Source organism: Geotrypetes seraphini, chromosome 3 (assembly GCF_902459505.1).
Source record: "Geotrypetes seraphini chromosome 3, aGeoSer1.1, whole genome shotgun sequence".
Classification (NCBI taxonomy): domain Eukaryota; kingdom Metazoa; phylum Chordata; class Amphibia; order Gymnophiona; family Dermophiidae; genus Geotrypetes; species Geotrypetes seraphini.
Window position 1 is genome coordinate 380,248 of NC_047086.1, and position 19,041 is coordinate 399,288.

The window sequence follows — 19,041 nt, forward strand, 5'->3', positions numbered from 1 at the left end:
AGCACCCTGGGGTTGTGGGTTCAAACCCTGCACTGTTCCTTGTGACCCTAGGCAAGTCACTCAGTCCTCCATAGGCCCAGATATGTTAGATAGCTTGTGAGCCCCCCAGGACAGATAGGGAAAATGCTTCAGTACCTGATTGTAGAAAACGCTTAGTTAACCTTGATAGGCGGTATATAAAATCCTAATAAACTTGAAATTTGAAAACTACAGTTGGAGTGAGAGAAGGAACTGAGGAGGCTGGAACCTGAGAGAGGAAAAGGCAGGAAGGAATTTCAGGCCTCAGGATAGGATAAATCTATGCAAAACACTACAAATAAACTGCAGAATTTTCAAACTTTTTGCGCAGAATTCTGCAAAGAATAAAATTAGAATCAAACACACTATTATATTACACTTATATTTACCAGTACTTTAGATCCAGACTATATACTGTATTATATTGCTATTTTATTATAAAGCTGGAGCTGGTACATTTTTACTGACTCAGCCTCCACCCAAAATTGCTTCCAACTCCCAATTCCACTGCCCTGAATGAAAATGAGATGAGAGAGGGCAAGTACAGCAGGAGTTTCAGAATTTTGTGTCAGGGGTCCAAGAGAATTGTGCAGCTATTTCGATGTTGCAAAATGTCACACAAAAATGCAGAAATAAAAGTGGTTTAAACTCAATGCTTTATTTGAACTAATCATTTAATTGCCTACCTTCTGGAACACATTTCTGTATTTAATAAAACTTCTGAAAGTTGATTAAGAATCTTTCATAATGAGAACTGCTTTCAGGTAATATTTGGATAGGGCAATGAAAATGGATGTGTCAACACACATTAATATAAACTGAAAACACACATTCTTTTGTCTTAGTATAAAACTGGGAACTCACATTGCAAAGCATCCGAGGAAAACGCCTCTGTGCCTCCAGCTCAGACTCCGATGCCTCACCACTGAATTCATTTTCTTCTTCATTTTGTTCATCCTCCTCCTCCTCCTCCTCTGTCATTACAAAATCTACATCCTGAGAATCATCATCATAATCCTCTATTTTTTTCTTTGAACTTCGTTTCTTTCTTACTGGGGTATCGAGATCAGAAAATTGAGTATTTTCTTCCACAAGGTTTGAAACTGAAGCAGGACACTTTGAACCAAGATCTTCTGCCAGTTCCTGTAAAAATAACAAAGCCCTGTCCAAAAAAAGACACAATTATTATCAGAAAATGGTAGAACTGAATATCAGAAGAGAGAATACTTAATACTACTAATGTCTATAGTGCTACATACAATAGTGATACAATATGTCCCTTCCCAAAGGACTTACAATCTTTTTTTTTTTAATTTTTTATTGGAATTTTAACATATGAAATGAAACATTAATTAAATATATCAAAAGGAAATTTTACAGTACATATAATACATACATATTAGCCACAGATGCATAAACTAAACTAAACCTTAAGTTTATATACCGCATCCTCTCCACGGAAGTGGAGCTCGGCACGGTTTACAAGAACTTAAAATATAAGAAGAGAAAGGAAAAGGTTTACATGAGCTTATATATAGAATGGAAGAGTAAGGGGGAAAATAGAATTACATGTTAGAGAAGAGCCAAGTTTTCAGTTGCTTGCGGAATAGTTGGAGAGAGCCCAGGTTCCGCAACTGGATAGTAAGGTCGTTCCAGAGACCTGTGATTTTGAAGAGAAGAGATTTTCCCAGTTTATCTGAATAGAGAGGGGAAGGATAGTTTATATCTTTGGGCGGATCTGGTGGAGTCAGGACTCGAGGAGTTAAAGGATAGTGAGATTAGGGGAGGAAGGATGCCGTGAATGATCTTAAAAGCCAGGCAGGAGCATTTGAAATGGATTCTGGAAATCACTGGGAGCTAGTGAAGATTGGACAGGAGTGGGGAGACATGGTCAGATTTGCGTTTTGCAAAGATCAACTTGGCTGCAGTATTCTGGATAAGCTGGAGTCTTTGAAGACTTTATTTGTTAGGCATAAGTAAATGGCATTGCAGTAGTCAAGTTTGGAGAGGATGATGAATTGGACGAGGATGGCAAAATGTTTTTTTGCGAAAGTAGGATCTTACTTTCCTCAGCATGTGGAGGCTGAAAAAGCATGATTTTGCCAAGGAGTTGAGGTGGGCGTTGAAGGAGAGAGAAGAATCAATAGTGATGCCAAGGACCTTGCTTGAGAACTCAAGGTGCAGAGCAGCGCCTGTGGGTAGTGCGAAGATGGTGAGCAGGTGTTCTAATTTTGGGCCGAGCCAGAGTAATTTTGTTTTTGATTCATTTAGTTTCAACTGTACCGAGAGGGACCAGGAGTGTAGTCTCATTATGCAAGATGTGATGTTCTCGTGGAAGTTGGTGAGGTTCTGGTCTGTTTCAAGGAGGACAAGGATGTCATCAGCGTATGTGTAGATATTTTCAAGGGGGGAAAGTTGGAGGAGCTTCAGGGAGGACATGTAGATGTTAAAGAGAATATAAAGGGCTAACAAGCATCCATGTAATCTACTCTAATATACAGTAAATATGAAGCCATATAAAAACAATTCCTATGGAGACAAGGATATTAATTACAATTCCTATGGAGACCACAAATTAATCTAAGCTAACAACCCAGTTGAAAAGTATCTAAAATTCAGACCTAAGAAGAGACATTTGTTATTGGCGACCATATTTTATTAGTTTTATAGCTCTTATTAGTGAGGGAATTAGCTTTACGTTCAAATACAAAATAAACTTGAAACCATAGCCAACCAAAATGAGGTATTTAATAGTTGGGCAGATTTCCAGTGTGATAAAATCATTTGTAAAGTAATAGCTATTAGAGCATCAAATAGCTTGGAATGCCATTTATCTAGAGCACAGGTGTCAAAGTCGGTCCTCGAGGGCCAGAATCCAGTCGGGTTTTCAGGATTTCCCCAATGAATCTGCATGAGATCTATGTGCATGCACTGCTTTCAATGCATATTCATTGGGGAAATCCTGAAAACCCGACTGGATTGCGGCCTTCGAGGAGGGACTTTGACACCGCTGATCTAGAGTATCAGGCAAAGCAAGAGATCGAAAGAGAATAACATCTGTGTAGTGGGCAAATGCACAACAGACGAAGATTCAGTGCCCGACAACATGATGCACGACCTACTCCTACTGGAGCGATGGTCTAGGACATGGCAACTCAACTTCAATGCCAAAAAATGCAAAGTTATGCACCTGGGCAGCCAGAATCCATGCAAGTCTTATACCCTTAATGGCGAGATCCTAGCAAAAACAGTAGCAGAACGAGACTTGGGGGTAATCGTCAGTGAGGACATGAAGTCTGCCAATCAAGTGGAGCAGGCTTCGTCCAAGGCAAGACAAATCATGGGCTGCATACGAAGGGGTTTCGTCAGTCGTAAGGCAGAAGTCATTATGCCATTGTATAGATCCATGGTGAGGCCCCACCTGGAATACTGTGTGCAATTCTGGAGGCCGCATTATCGCAAGGATGTGCTGAGACTGGAGTCGGTGCAAAGAATGGCCACCCGGATGGTCTCGGGACTCAAGGATCTACCATACGAAAAACGGCTTGACAAATTACAGCTATACTCGCTCGAGGAGCGCAGAGAGAGGGGGGACATGATCGAGACGTTCAAGTATCTTACGGGCCGCATCGAGGCGGAGGAAGATATCTTCTTTTTCAAGGGTCCCACGACAACAAGAGGGCATCTGTTGAAAATCAGGGGCGGGAAACTACGAGGTGACACCAGGAAATTCTTTTTCACTGAAAGAGTGGTTGATCGCTGGAATAGTCTTCCACTACAGGTGATTGAGGCCAGCAGCCTGATTTTAAGGCCAAATGGGATCGGCACATGGGATCTATTCACAGGGCAAAGGTAGGGGAGGGACATTAAGGTGGGCAGACTAGATGGGCCGTGGGCCCTTATCTGCCGTCTATTTCTATGTTTCTATGTTTCTATCTGAAGGGCTTACAATCTCTATGGGTGCCTAAGCAATGAAAAATTCTTACCTGCTAATTTTCTTTCCTTCAGTCCCACCAGACTAGTCTAGAACCAAGGTAGGGAGAATGAGAGGGCACTCTCTAAAGTTGAAAAGGGATAGATTCCGTACAAGCATAAGGAAGTTATTCTTCACTGGAACGCTCTTACGGAGTCTGTTGTAGGGGAAAACATCCTCCAGGGTTTCAAGACTAAGCTGGACAAGTTCCTGCTAAACTGGGACCTACACAGGTGAGGCTGGACTCATTTTAGAGCACTGGTCTTTGACCCGAGGAACGCCGCATGAGCAGACTGCTGGGCACGATGGACCAATGGTCTGATCCAGCAGCGGCAATTCTTATGTTCTTATGTGTCCATCAATCGGCAGATAAAGAAACTAAGTAGTATCTTGTAGCTCACCCTATAAGGGCACCATATGAACACAGATGATCAGTATTTCAACTGAAAAAGCATTGTGGAATCCCTTTTAGCTGAATCTGTGGCGCAGTCGTTAGAACTACAGCCTCAGCACCCTGAGGTTGTGAGTTCAAATCTCTCACTGCTCCTTGTGACCCTGAGCAACTCACTTAATCCTCTCATTGCCCAGGGTATACTAGATAGAGTTTGAGCCTGCCGGGACAGATAGGGAAATATGATAAAATACCTGAATGTAAACCACTTAGGATATAAGTGGTATAAAAAAAAACAAACCAAGATATTATCATGAAATGATTTCGGAAGTTTAATCCATCATCTGAACAGTATACCTAAGCCAAAAAAAAAAACCCCAACCCTGGGAAATACTATTGGAAGAAAAGGAAAAAGAAAGATATGCTAGGGTGAGCCTTTGAATTGGAATGGTAATCCGCTATAATAATTCCCTTAGCGCGCATGCGCACTTCAAAGTTGGTGGGTCCATGATCCGTGGTGCCTTAGCCCGCGCAGTGCCTGCCTCAGCTGACTTCCTTATCTCCGACACTGGCTTACTTCTGACTACGCTGTGCTTGCCAGCTTCCCGACCCTGTTCCTCCGAAACTGGAGACAGGGGGAAGGAGGAGAAGCGAAGCCGGCAAGCACAGTGTTAGAGCCCCTGGAGCTAGGCCGAAGTCGCTTCCTGGCTAGGGCGGCATTGATGGAAGATAGGGCAGGGAGGAAGGCTTCAATTTGCTGCTCCTGCTTGCTTTGGGCCTTCCACACTGCTGGGTCCTGCCTTCGTGGAAACAGAAAGTAAGTGGGACCCGGCAGCAACGAAGAAAGCAGGAGCAGCGAGTTGTGAATGCTGCGCTGCCCACGGCTGTGTGAGACCTGGGGGGGGGGAGGGGGGAATGAGAAATGCTGCCGATGGCTATGTGAAACCGGTGGGGGGGAGGGAAAATACTGCCGACGGCTGTGTGAGACCGCGGGGGAATGCAGCAGCAGCAGAACTCTTTTGGGGAGACAGAGGGAATGAGGGAGAAGGAAGACCAGGGAAGGGGGGGAAGAGAAATGCTGCTATTGCACAGGGGGGAGGTAAAAGGAAGGGAGAAGAGCTACTGCTGGACAGGGGGGAGGGAGAAGGGCTACTGCTGGACAGGGGGAGCAGGAAAGGGTTCCTACTGGACAGGGGAGAGAGACAGAAAGAAAGAAATACAGACAGACAGCGGGCAGGAAAGACAGACAGACAGGGGGCCAGGGAGAGAGACAGAAATAAAGACAGACATAAAGAAAGAAAGGGGGCAGGGAGAGAGAAAGAAAGACATAAAGAAAGAGAAAGAAAGAAATTCCTAAGTCTACATATCTATTCTAGCACCCGTTAATGTAACAGGCTAAAAAACTAGTTAAGAATATAAAAGAGTTGCCATACTGGGACAGACCGAAGGTCCATGAAGTCCAGTATCTTGTTGCCAACAGTAGCCAAACCCAGGTCACAATTACCTGGCAAGAAACAAAGGAGAAAACCAGATTTTATGTTGCTTATCCTAGGAATAGCCATCTTAAAAATGGCATATGAACTTCTTTAGTAAATTATCCCAAAAACCTTTAAACCCAGCTAACCTAACTGCTTTCACCATATTTTCTGGTAACGAATTCAAGTTTCAAGTTTTATTAAAATTTGATTCAATGGGGGGCATGGCTTGGGAGCATTCATGCATGGACGAGTGATTGAACAGCTCCTCCTCCCCAGGTACTATTTTATTATTATTTTAAAGACTTTGAAGTCAAATCTTTCAGATTTCAATGATTTCTACAATAATATGGCTAATTCCAAACAAATCAGCTTGGAAACAGAATATACTGGTGGTAAATCTAAAAGAAGCAAACAAGATCCACCGACACCGTCTAGGATTCCTTTGCCTGAGGATACCCAAGATAAGATAGATATGAAGGAAGATCTCTTACATATCAAACAATTACTCCAAGGAAATGCTGAAAAACTTGCCACAGTAATAGAGGAAGTGGCAAACTTATCAAATAAGATCGATGGAATAACTTTAAGACTTGATAACTTAGACAGCCGTATGGAAAAGACTGAGTCAGCTGTTTCTGTCAGAAAAAAAAAACAAAAAACTACAGGACTTTTCAGCACAACTTGAAAACCTGGAAAATAGAGCAAAAAGAAGAAAAGTGAGATTATTGGGGTTTCCAGAAAATTCAGAAGGAAGAGATGTGGTAGCTTTTATAGAAATGCTGATTCCTAAACTGATACCGCTCTCTTCAAAATTTCCATTCGAGGTAGAGAAAGCCCATAGAATCCCTGCAAAACGTACAAACGGCTTTACTGGTCCCAGGCCATTAATATTTTCTGTTTTGAGATTCCAGCAAGCACTGGAAATTTTACAATTCACTAAACAAAAAAAAATTTAAACTATAAAAATGTAAGGATTTCGCTGGTACCAGACTTTGCAAATAAAACAGCTAACACCAGGAAACGTTTTTTACAGCTACGTCCTCAATTAAAACAGCTGGGGGCTCAATATGGGCTTTTTTACTCCGCTGTTATGAAAATAACATGAAAATAAAACATCGCAATTTGAAGATCCATGTAAATTACAAGAATTTATTACGCAGCAGGCAACTCCTATGAAATAATTTAAGATTCAGATAAGTCAACATCTATCTCTCGTGGGGGAAATTATACCACTGCTCTATACCCAGTGTTCTCCCCAGAAATTTTTTCCAGCCGGGTGGCATGAAAAAGTAGCCGGGTGGGGCGGGGCGGGGAAATTTGGTAGTGGAGAAAATTAAATGTATACTATTTTTATTAGTTAATTATTATTATTTTCCAATGCTCGATATGACTTCCTTTTTTAAGGTTTGACGCTTGTGCCAGAATATTTTTACTAAATTTAAGAAGTATCCAATTCTAGAAGTAAATAATTACCGTATTTTCACGTAGATAACGCGCACCCGTGTAAAACGTGCACACGGGTATAGCGCGCGGAAAACACAAATTTATGTTCAGAAATTTTTATATACCGCGCACACCCGTATACTGCGCATGCTGCCCGACTCTCCCGTCGCCGCCCAGCTCTCCTTTCGCCCTCCCCGACTCTCCTCTGGCCACCCCGACTCTCCTTTCGCCCGCCCCGACTCTCCTCTCCCCCTTGAAGTCCTGACCCCACCCTGAAAGCCTGATGCCCCCCGGACGTCTGATTCACCCCCCCCGCAGGACCGCTCGCACGCACTCCCACCCGCACCTCCACCCTGAAGGACCGCTCGCACCCCCACAGCCTCCCGACACCCCCCCCCCATCATGTAGATGCTCCTACCGGTGTCCTGCTGCTTTCTCTTGGCGGTCCCGGCCCTTCCGTGAGCCCTGCGCCTGCGCTGCTTCCTCTTCCAGCAGATCGCCCTTTCTCTAACGTCAATCCCTCTTGCCCCGCCGACTCCCCGACTCCCCGACACGATCGGGGCAAGAGGGAGCTCAAGCCCTCTTGCCCCAGCCAACCGCGGCACCCCCGACACGATCAGGGCAAGAGGGAGCTCAAGCCCTCATGCCCCCCCGACACGATCGGGGCAAAAGGGAGCCCAAGCCCTCTTGCCCCGCCGACTCCCCAACTCCCCGACAATATCGGGCCAGGAGGGAGCCCAAACCCTTCTGGCCACGGCGACCCCCTACCCCCACCCCGCACTACATTACGGCAGGAGGGATCCCAGGCCCTCCTGCCCTCGACACAAACCCCCTCCCCCCAACGACTGCCCCCCCCAAGAACCTCCGACCACCCCCCCAGCCGACCCGCGACCTCCCTGGCCGACCCCCACGACCCCCCCACCCCCCTTCCCCGTACCTTTGTGTAGTTGGCCGGACAGACAGGAGCCAAACCCGCCTGTCCGGCAGGCAGCCAACGACGGAATGAGGCCGGATTGGCCCATCTGTCCCAAAGCTCCGCCTACTGGTGGGGCCTAAGGCGCCTGGGCCAATCAGAATAGGCCCGGGAGCCTTAGGTCCCTCCTGGGGGCGAGGCCTGAGGCACATGGGCCCAACCCGATCATGTGCCCAACCTATACCGTGCAAGGTTATGCACGGTTTGTAAAAACACGTATAACGCGCGCGTTATATGCGTGAAAATACGGTAGATATTCACCCTCTTTCAAATGGTATAGAGGTTTAAAAAAGGGAAATGCGTTAATGAAGTCATTAGGTTCAATCTAACCATTTATTTCTGCATGAATTTAAACAACTAAAAAAAAAAAAAGATAAATATAGCTCATCCAATCATACAAGAAATGGCTGTACAACATCTCTAATAATGTTTTGATCACTCGGTTCCTTCCTGAGGTCTCATTGAGGATATGAAATAGATGCTATCCCCACTTCCAGACCTCTTCCACATAATTTATGGAGAGGTGTTACTAAGCCTTGAAGGGCACCTGTGTGATTGATCTTTATCTGCTTCTTTTTTATTTTGCTATAGTGCAAAGTAAGAGCTAGGGCAAAACAGTATAGGTAAAGATGCAGGTAATAATTAGCAATGTATTAAAAATATTTTATTTTTATTTGCTTATAATGTCATTTGAAAGCTGCTTGATGATAATACAACTTTAATTTAATTCTTTATAATGTGTGTGTCTGTGTGTTGGGGGGGACAACACCTAAGTCAACAGTAAAGTTAGAATAGGGTCATTAAATCCAGTGGTGTACCTAGTATATATGACAGCCAGTTCTAATCATTTTTTTAACAACCCCCTCCTCTATATAAAAAAAGATATTTTTAGTAATAATCCATGAGTCACACAATAATTATAGGAACAAGGAGATCAGACATGTTCACAGTAATGGGACCACAATGGTGGAATGCCCTTCCCCAGTACATTAGAACCGAACACGACATTGTAACATTTAAAAAACTTTTAAAAACTTATTTATTTAATGATGCTTTTAATTCTTGAAACTTCTACTTGCTTTAGGGATACTCCTTAAATTGTGCTTTGGTTTATAACCCTTACCTCCTGTTTTTTCCTTTTTTACCGAACCCAATATTGTAACTTTTAATTTCTTTCCTCACCCCTCATGTACGTATTTTATGTAATTATATTGTTAATGTGTTAGTTTCTTTGTTTTCTTTACTTGTATTATGTACATCGCCTAGCAATTCTAATAGGCGATCCATCAAATGCTTTAATAAACTTGAAACTTGAATAAGGGTGCATCTAGGAAAAGGCAGCATCTTAAACATTGCAGTGAGCACTAGAACACCAACATACGCATTGGAAAACTAAACAAACCAGATCCTACACAGTCAATTGATCCTGTAGTCGATGCTAACAGAAAGCCATGTCCTTTTCATACACACAGAACACAGATACACCCTCACCCAATATGGAATAATCACAAACTAAAAATAGAAATATGTAGAAACCAGACTCTTCATACAATGCAACACCACAGAAACAGTGACACATGTCCCCTAATACTGTGCAAAATATAAAGACAGTAGATGTAAATGTGAAAAAAAACTTCTACATAACAGTCACCACTTTACAAATTAATAAATAGAAATAAAACAAATAATGAGAAATATGAAAATACCATTTTATTGGACTAATCCATTTTTCAATTAGCTTTCAGAGGCCAAATCTTTCTTCAAGACAGTACAGTATACAGCTGTTATGGTATCCTGTCCTGATCTGAGGAAAGGGGTTTAGTCCCCCCCCAAAAAAATTGCCTTATTTCCATTTCCTATTGATAAATTTTAATCAATACAGTTACAATACTACTTGATTCTACGTAAAGCAAAAAAAAAAATTTTTTTCTACCTTTTGTCGTTTCTGCTTTAGTCATCTTCTCTTCACTCTCTTCTTTCTATTCAGCATTTGGCCTCGCTCCCTTCCATGCAACATCTGTCCTCTCTCTTTGCCCCTTCCACCCAGCCTCTACCCTCTCTCTACCCCTTCCATCTACTGTCCACCCTATCTCTGCCCCTTGCATCCACTGTCCACCCTTTCTGCCTTTTCCATCCAGTGTCTGCCCTCTCTCTGTTCCATATGGTATCTTCCCTCTTTCTATGGCTGTTCAGCAAACTCTATATCCTGTGCCCTTTCTCTCCTTTGTACATGATTTATTTCAGCTTCAACCCCTCTCCATTTTTTTGTCTCCACCCCTCCCCTATGCTCTGGCATCTCTCTCTTCTCCTTTCCTTCCTTCCTTCCTTCCCACTCCACCCCATGGTCTGACATCTCTATCTCCTTCCCTTCTCTCCCCCCCTCTCCAGTATCTGCCTCTCTCTTTCTCTCCGTCTTTCTTCTGTGAGGAGATCATGTTGATCTTGAACACTGAATAATTCTTCCATATTCCCCATATCACTGTACTGTAGTCTGGTCCAGCAGACTGCTTTGGCACTTTTACATGGGTAATAGTAAATTCCTTATGCATCAGCTTTCCACACAGAATGCCACAAGTCTCTATTTCTTGTGCTGTGTTTACATCTGCCAGCAGCAGAAACTTGTGAGACAGATCCCTTGGCAATACTACACTTCGGAGTCCTTTGACCATCTGGTTCTGTATGGTTGCAGGCTTTAAAGCTCTGTTTACTGGAGGAGACTATCCAGCATACATAGTTGCATCACTCTTAAGGATCTGATCAGAGATTACATTAGACAAGGTGGTATTTTTAGGCATGGAAAAACAGGACATGTTCTCCTCAATCTGCTCAGATGCCCTTTAATGTTCGTCTGATCTCGGGTAAATCTTGCCTCCTGAGCTAATCTTCAAAGGAGAGCGGAGTGAGAGCCATATCGGCAGTGAGATCCGTTTTGGGCCGCATGTTGTGCAGGGCTGGACTAAGGCAAGTTGTAAGCTTCCTTCCGTCGCTGACCTATCTTCCATAAGTCAGCAACGGAGGGAAGCTTACAACTCGCTGCTCTTGCTTGCTTCGGGCCTTCCTCGTTGCCGGGTCCTGCCTTTACGGAAACAGAAAGTAGGCAGGACCCGGCAGCGAGGAAAGCCCGAAGCAAGCAAGAGTAAGTTGTAAGCTGACCTGTCTCCTATAGCGAACCCATGCTCCGGGGCGTGTGCATGCCGACTTCCCTTTTCTTCCCCCCTCGGGACGTGACTTCCGGTTTCAGAGGGAAGCGGCTTGCAAGTTAGAGCCCCGGAGCATGGGTTCAAGTCGCTTGCTGGCGTTAAAAACTAAAAAAAAAAGTCAGGCTCCTGCGATTCAGGCTGTGCCGAGTCAGCCCGGTAAATCTCCAAGCCGGTGAAAAAAAAAAAAAAAAAAAAATGTTGAGCAGAATGCGGCAGCAGCAGCAGGATTACAGCCGGGCACTCATCTAAATTAGCTGGGCAGAGCGCCCGGCTGAAAAGCCCTAGGGAGAACACTGTCTATACCGATAAATATAGGTTTCTGCTGAATGCCTGAAATTGAGTTATACGTAAGATTTGGAAAAGAGTTTGTTTAACAGGAGTTACAATATATGGGTGAATGTCTCCTATTATCTATTTATTGTTGCATGACTATATTAGAAATGCTGGAGTCTAGAGCTGACCAATTGTTCATGATCTGAAAAAAGGGGTTTATTTATTTTGATGTAATGGTTTACAGTTTGGGACGGTGATATGATGGGCAGAACTTTGATGGAAGGAAAGGGTTAAACTTTTGACACTTTAACAGCCTCGTAGCTAAATATAACAAATGATTCCATATTATTATCATTGGATTGGCCAAATTTTTCTTGCCCCGCCCCTGATTTTTACTTCATGCACCAAAGTCATATGATATCCATAGAAAGGAGTGATTGGTTGACAAGCATATGACTCTGTGGTTGGTTATCTTCCGGGTCTACGAGGATTGGAACACTGAATGTTTGCAATGTGATCAGCTAATACTGGAAAGAACAATAAATCTGGCAAGACTACAAAGGATGATTACAGTTGATAGATTTCTACAAACTGGCTGTGCATGGTGTAAGTCTAGATCGGAAGTGCGAGTTGGACTGGTGTCATTGGAAGCAGCTTAATTGGCATGCCTATATTGCACTTCCAAAACAGAACATATGTCAGAAAAAGTCGAAGGAAAACGGAAGTGATTTAACTTTGAGACCCACTGATATTTATAGGTGACTGTTAAAGGATTTATCTTTTAATTCAATTATATGCTTGTTTGGCTTTACAAATGGATGAAATTTAATATCATTGAAAGCTACTTGCTTGACACCTTCTATAAGTTTACGGAGAGAAATAACACGGTTGCTTTGGGGCTTAGAAGGAAACTTGAAAATTTAAAAGAAGCCTTTGCGTTTTATATGGAATGATCTTATATACATTTTGGTTATCTCCTTTTTCTTTCGTTGACTTGCTTGATATTTAACAGTCGCTGAATTAAAATTTTTTTTTTCAATTACAACATACTCTTGAAGCTCTACCATTCATATATCTAAATAGACTTTAAAACTGATCATAATAATCTTTATTACAGGAAATGGTTGCAATATATGCAAATATATACAAATGTATTATTTTGGGTTTTACTCATAAAATCTTTTAGAAAAAGGGCATTAATGTATTAGCTTTTTAATAATGATTTTTATTCTTTTTAATTTTTAATTTGTGAAGTCTTTTCAAAGTACCAACGAGGAAATGAAATAACTTAATTGTTATATTTTCTAACAATTATTTTCTTATAAAGCTCTGCTAATATACTTTAAATCTTTTTTCAATATTATAGTTATGTATGTCTTTTAATGATAGTATTAATTAATACAGGAGTTATTAGCATATCTGTGAAATTTTATAATGTTATTATCAATTATTAATTATTATTTATTAATCATTTTATGTTTAATCAGATATAATTAATTCATTCATTATTTCTGTGAATGATTTTAGAGTTTAACTTGTACCTAATTATATTTTTCTTAGGGGAATTATACTCCTCTTTTTATCTGGATGAGGTTTATATAAACAGGTTGAGTTCTTTTTATTTCTTTTTAATTTATTAACTAATATTGAAATGATATAATGGATAATTCATTTTTAATTGATAAATGAGATATAATAGGGTATAAGAACAAATAAAAAGAAAGTATAGAAATTTAAAATTGAAAGGTGGTTTGATTAGAATGATAAGGAGAATGGAAAAGTTTATTAATAATATACACGAGAATTGAATTAAAATGGGGATGTTTGTTTTGACAGGAAGATTTTCTTAATATATAACAATAGGTATGTTTTTTTCTTTTTGAGTCTATAGCTTATAGATATAATTCTATATAATTAACCATAAAGTTTATCAACTGCTAAATGAGTTATTTATTTGATTCATCTTATTGAAACAGCTTATTATAATTATTATTTAATAGTTTCAATGAATTACTTTATGCTTAAGTTTTGACTTTATTATTGTATACTTTCTAAACTCATGATTTTAAGGATGTTTATGGAATGATGTCTGGGGAGATCTGTTAATTGCTAGTCTTAATGAGTGCTTTCAAGTATTCGTTTTATTTAAACGGGTGTGGGGAGGGAAAGGGGGGAGTTTTGAAAAGGAAGGGCTCTGGATATGCACAGGTTATAACTTTAGACTTAATAAAATATATATTTTTTTATTTCAATCCTAATAGATATTGGTTAATTAAATTCAAGAATGTCTTTTAAAGTATTTACATTAAACGTCAATGGGCTTAACCACCCTATAAAAAGGAAAAAAAACACTTAATTTTCTTAAAAAAACAAAGTGCAGATATTTATTATTTACAACAGACCCATCTATCTGATAAGGAATCTAAAAAATTAGAAGGAGATTGGGTCAAACATTGTTTTTATGCACCTGCTGTAGGAAAGAAAGCGGGAGTGGCTATATTAGTGAATAAGAAATGTAATGCGACTTTTAATTTGATGTCGGCTGATCCTATGGGAAGATGGGTACGTGTGAATATGAGCTTAGGTAAAGATACTCTGATATTATTTAATGTTTATGATCCTAATTCAAATCAAACTGAATTTTTCAAAACACTCCAACAACTGATTTTACCTCTGGCTATGTCTAATCTAATTGTGGCAGGAGATTTTAATGCTGTTATGAATCCTCTATTACACTGTTCTTCAACCGCCGGTCCGCAGGAAATCAAACAGGCTTTCGGCAATATCACTCGACTGAACATTCACTGATTGGCATGTCAACTTCTATACTCTACTACCTGGATCATCATACATCTGTTCTTTTGATTTCAATTGATCTTTCGTCAGCTTTCGATACAATTGACCACAATCTCTTAATAGAGAGCTCCAGGCATTGGTTGCAGATCCACCTTTTACAGTGTTCCATCATGACAAGGTGGTTCTTCGCACTCATCCGAAGTTCCTTCCTAAAGTTGTCTCGTAATTTCATCTCAACCAATCCATTGTTCTTCCAATGTTCTTCCCAAAGCCTCATTCTCATCCTGGAGAATCAGCTCTTCATACTCTGGACTGTAAACGTGCTTTGGCTTTCTATTTGGAACACACCAAACCGCACAGAAGTGCTCCTCAACTTTTTGTCTCCTTTGATCCAAATAAGTTGGGACGTTCTATCTCTAAGCGTACCATCTCCAATTGGATGGCGGCTTGCCCCGTCACAGTAAAGTCACAGCCCATAAGGTCAGAGCAATGGCAGCCTCTGTAGCTTTCCTCAGGTCGACACCGATTGAGGAGATTTGTAAAGCTGCCACTTGGTCCTCGGTTCATACCTTTACTTCTCTGGATACTTTCTCCAGACGGGATGGTCAGTTTGGCCAACAGTATTGCAAAAAATTTATTCTCCTAAGTTGCCAACTCTCCCACCATCCCACTTGGGTTAGCTTGGAGGTCACCCACTTGTGAGAATACCTGCCTGCTTGTCCTGGGATAAAGCACAGTTACTTACCGTAACAGTTGTTATCCAGGGACAGCAGGCAGCTATTCTCACATCCCACCCACCTCCCCTGGGTTGGCTTCTCTGCTAGCTATCTGAACTGAGGAGACGCGCCCTACGCTGGGCGGGAAGGCACTCGCGCATGCGCAGTGCGGGCGACTCGAAACTTTGAGTTTCTTCAAGCAAGACTGCTTGTGAGGCGTCCGCATCGGGGCTCCGTTGGATCACGTCACCCACTTGTGAGAATAGCTGCCTCTAGATAACAACTGTTATGGTAAGTAACTGTGCTTTTCCTTCCCTTAGGGGTAAAAATAGAACTTTAAGAACATAAGATTCAGCCACTCTTTAATTTTCAAACTAACTGAGCTCTGGAATGAGCTACCGCTTTCACTTAGAAGTCTAGGCCCCTTCATTTTATTTTGGAAAGCTCTGAAAACATGTTTACTAAACACTTTGAAAATTAAGCCATTACAGATTACATTCTTCTTCTATATTTATGTACTATACTTACATTATTGTAAACCGAGTCGAGCACCTTTTTGGTTGAAGACCCGGTCTATAAAATTAAGTTTTAGTTTAGTTTAGTTTTAGTTTAAAATTAAACAGGAATATACAATTCTGGGAGTTTGCTTAGATTCAGCACTTACACTGAGCAAACAGATTTTGAAAACCATCTAACGGGGATCCGCACAACTACATACCCTGTACAGATTAAAACTGAAGCTAACACTCTATGAGTTTAACTATTCTCAGAGTGGTTTTAAAATTATTTTCCCTATAACTTCAGGTGTTTTCTAGTCTTTGTAATTTTTGATGGAGTAAAAAAATCGATCCACTTGTACCCATTCTACACCAGGCATTTGGTGAAGACTCTGGGTGACAAGGCCAGGCCGAAAGGGAGAACCCTGTATTGAAAGTGCAGATTTCCCACCCGAAATCTGAGGTACTGACGGGAGGCCAGATGGATGGGAATGTGAGTGTAGGCCTCCTTGAGATCCAGAGAGCATAACCAGTCATCCTGCTCGAGGAGGGGATACAGAGATGCCAGGGTCAGCATGCAAAACTTTTCTTTGACCAAAAACTTGTTGAGCACCCTGAGATCCAAAATAGGATGCAGATCGCCCGTCTTCTTCGGAACAAGAAAGTACCGGGAGTAAAACCCCTTGTGCTGAGCCAAAGGAACTGGCTCGATAGCTCGGAGCTGCAACAAAGCCTGAGCTTCCTGAAGGAGGGCGGTCTGGGCAGAGGTGGAAGGATACTCTCTTGGAGGGTGTTCTGGAGGAACTTGGTGGAATTGAAGAGAGTATCCCTCCCTGACGATGGAAAGGACCCAGAGGTCGGTGGTAATAGTCGTCCATCTATGGTAAAAATGATGGAGACGACCTCCGATAGGGGGAAAAACGGGGAAGGGCAGAACAACTGACGTTATGCTCTCCAGAAGACTGTCAAAAAGGCTAAGGAGCCTTGGACACAGCAGGTGGTTGAGGCTTCTGCTGCTTCTGGGGATGCTGCCTCTTGACAGGCTGACGAGTGGCAGGATCCTGTTTTGGTGGAAAACGCCGTTGATAAATCAGAGGCGGGCGTGAAGGATGAGGAGGAGCAAGCTTAGGCTTAGGACGGAGAATAGACTGGAAAGACTTCTCGTGGTCCGAAAGCTTCTTGGTTGCTGCCTCTATGGACTCATCAAAGAGGTCAGTGCCAGCAGAAGGGACATTACATTACATTTGTGATTTCTATTCCGCCTGTGCCTTGCGGTTCTAAGCGGATTACAGTTAAAAGAGATCAGGACATTACCGAGAGAATTACATTACAACGATTTAAGTAAATTACATGTTGTGGTATAGAAATACAAGTATAAGATATCTGGATTTATCGATAGAATAGCTTGACAGGGTTCAAGTAGTTACAAGGTTCAGTGGGGAAAACAATATAGGCAACTGAAGAAAGATACCTAACTTTGAAGGAATCAGTTGAGTGGATACCTAAGGGAGATGCTTATTTAGGAGAAGGTTAAATGGATACCTAAGGGAGATGCTTATTTAGGAGTTTGGATATTTTTGGTAAATGAGGTTCAAGGGGATGACTAGTGTGTTATTTGCTGGGGAGAGTGCATGTGTGATTGGGGAGGGGAATATTAAGTAAGGACGTGTTTTTTGAAAAGAAATGTTTTGATTTCTTTCCGAAACACTTTGATGTCTGTTGTTTTGATCATCAGTTTGGTGATGGTGGGGTCAATTTTCGCTGCCTGAGTTGCTAGAAGGCTGTCGTAAAGTTTCTTACGTCGGGTACCATTATGAGGGGGGAAGGTGAAAAGATTCTGAGTTCTTCTTGATCTGGGTAGTCGGTAGCGGCAAAGACGGTTGTTCAGGTAATTGGGGGCCATACCATGGGTTACTTTGAAAAGTAAGCAGTAGAGTTTGAATTGAGTTCTTGCTTTTATCGGAAGCCAGTGAGAGTCTACATAGGCGGGTGTGACGTGGTCGAATTAGCCAGCCGATCCTGTAGATTGGGGTCCATGTCGATGGTCCTGAGCCACGCTAGTAGCCCAAGCAGTAGCCCGAGCAAACAGCTCAAAGGCATCATATGAGGACTGAAGCAATTGTAGCCGAAGTTGGGACAATGAGGCCAGAACTTCCTGGAATTCAAAATGTGCCCGACAACATGATGCACGACCTACTCCTACTGGAGCGATGGTCTAGGACATGGCAACTCAACTTCAATGCCAAAAAATGCAAAGTTATGCACCTGGGCAGCCAAAATCCATGCAAGTCTTATACCCTTAATGGCGAGATCCTAGCAAAAACGGTAGCAGAACGAGACTTGGGGGTAATCGTCAGTGAGGACATGAAGTCTGCCAATCAAGTGGAGCAGGCTTCGTCCAAGGCAAGACAAATCATGGGTTGCATACGAAGGGGTTTCGTCAGTTGTAAGGCGGAAGTCATTATGCCATTGTATAGATAATAATAATAATAACAGTTTATATACCGCAATACCGTTAAGTTCTATGCGGTTTACAGAAGATTAGTGGGGTACAAGTTGAGTTGACATACAAGTTGAGTTAACTTAAGGGATGTGGGAACAATGGGGAGAAAGGGCAAGAGAGGGGAAGGAGGGAAGTGGGTCAGCTGTCTAGGTATTTCAGGAATAGGTGAGTTTTGAGGCGTTTCACCTCATAAGTGGTGGGCAATAGGAGTTGTTCTAGGTCTTTACCCCATAGGGCAGCCTGATGTGAGAGAAGATGCTCATGGTGTTTTTTTAGTTTGCATCCTCTAACCGGGGGAGAAACGAAGTGCGAGTGGGAGCTTCTCTTGTGTTTGTTGGCTGAGAAGGAGAATAGGTCAGTGATGTATTTAGGGGTTAGACCGTAGAAAACTTTAAAACAGAGGCAGGCGAATTTAAACTTTACACGAGCTTCCATCGGCAACCAGTGTAGCTGTTTGAAGTATGGCGTCACGTGATCGAACTTCTTTAGACCGAAGATTAGTCTGACCGCAGTGTTTTGCATTAGTTGTAATAGATCCATGGTGAGGCCCCACCTGGAATACTGTGTGCAATTCTGGAGGCCGCATTATCGCAAGGATGTGCTGAGACTGGAGTCGGTGCAAAGAATGGCCACCCGAATGGTCTCGGAACTCAAGGATCTTCCATACGAAGAACGGCTTGACAAATTACAGCTATACTCGCTCGAGGAGCGCAGAGAGAGGGGAGACATGATCGAGACGTTCAAGTATCTTACGGGCCGCATCGAGGCGGAGGAAGATAT

The 19,041-nt window shown here is 42.2% G+C and overlaps 1 protein-coding gene across 5 annotated transcripts in view; it reads right to left on the bottom strand.

The window, feature by feature from the left end:
* The window catches only part of GTF3C2 (general transcription factor IIIC subunit 2), a 357,778-nt gene that overhangs the window by 287,463 nt on the left and 51,274 nt on the right, over positions 1 to 19,041 (bottom strand). For 4 of the 5 annotated variants that reach the window (XM_033936535.1, XM_033936537.1, XM_033936536.1 and 1 more), the window contains exon 5: positions 883 to 1,180. In XM_033936535.1, the coding sequence (XP_033792426.1) occupies positions 883 to 1,180 (298 nt within the window). Of the gene's footprint in view, positions 1 to 882; positions 1,181 to 5,825; positions 5,887 to 19,041 lie in introns of all 5 variants that reach the window. The other variant, XM_033936539.1, reaches the window with a different exon arrangement.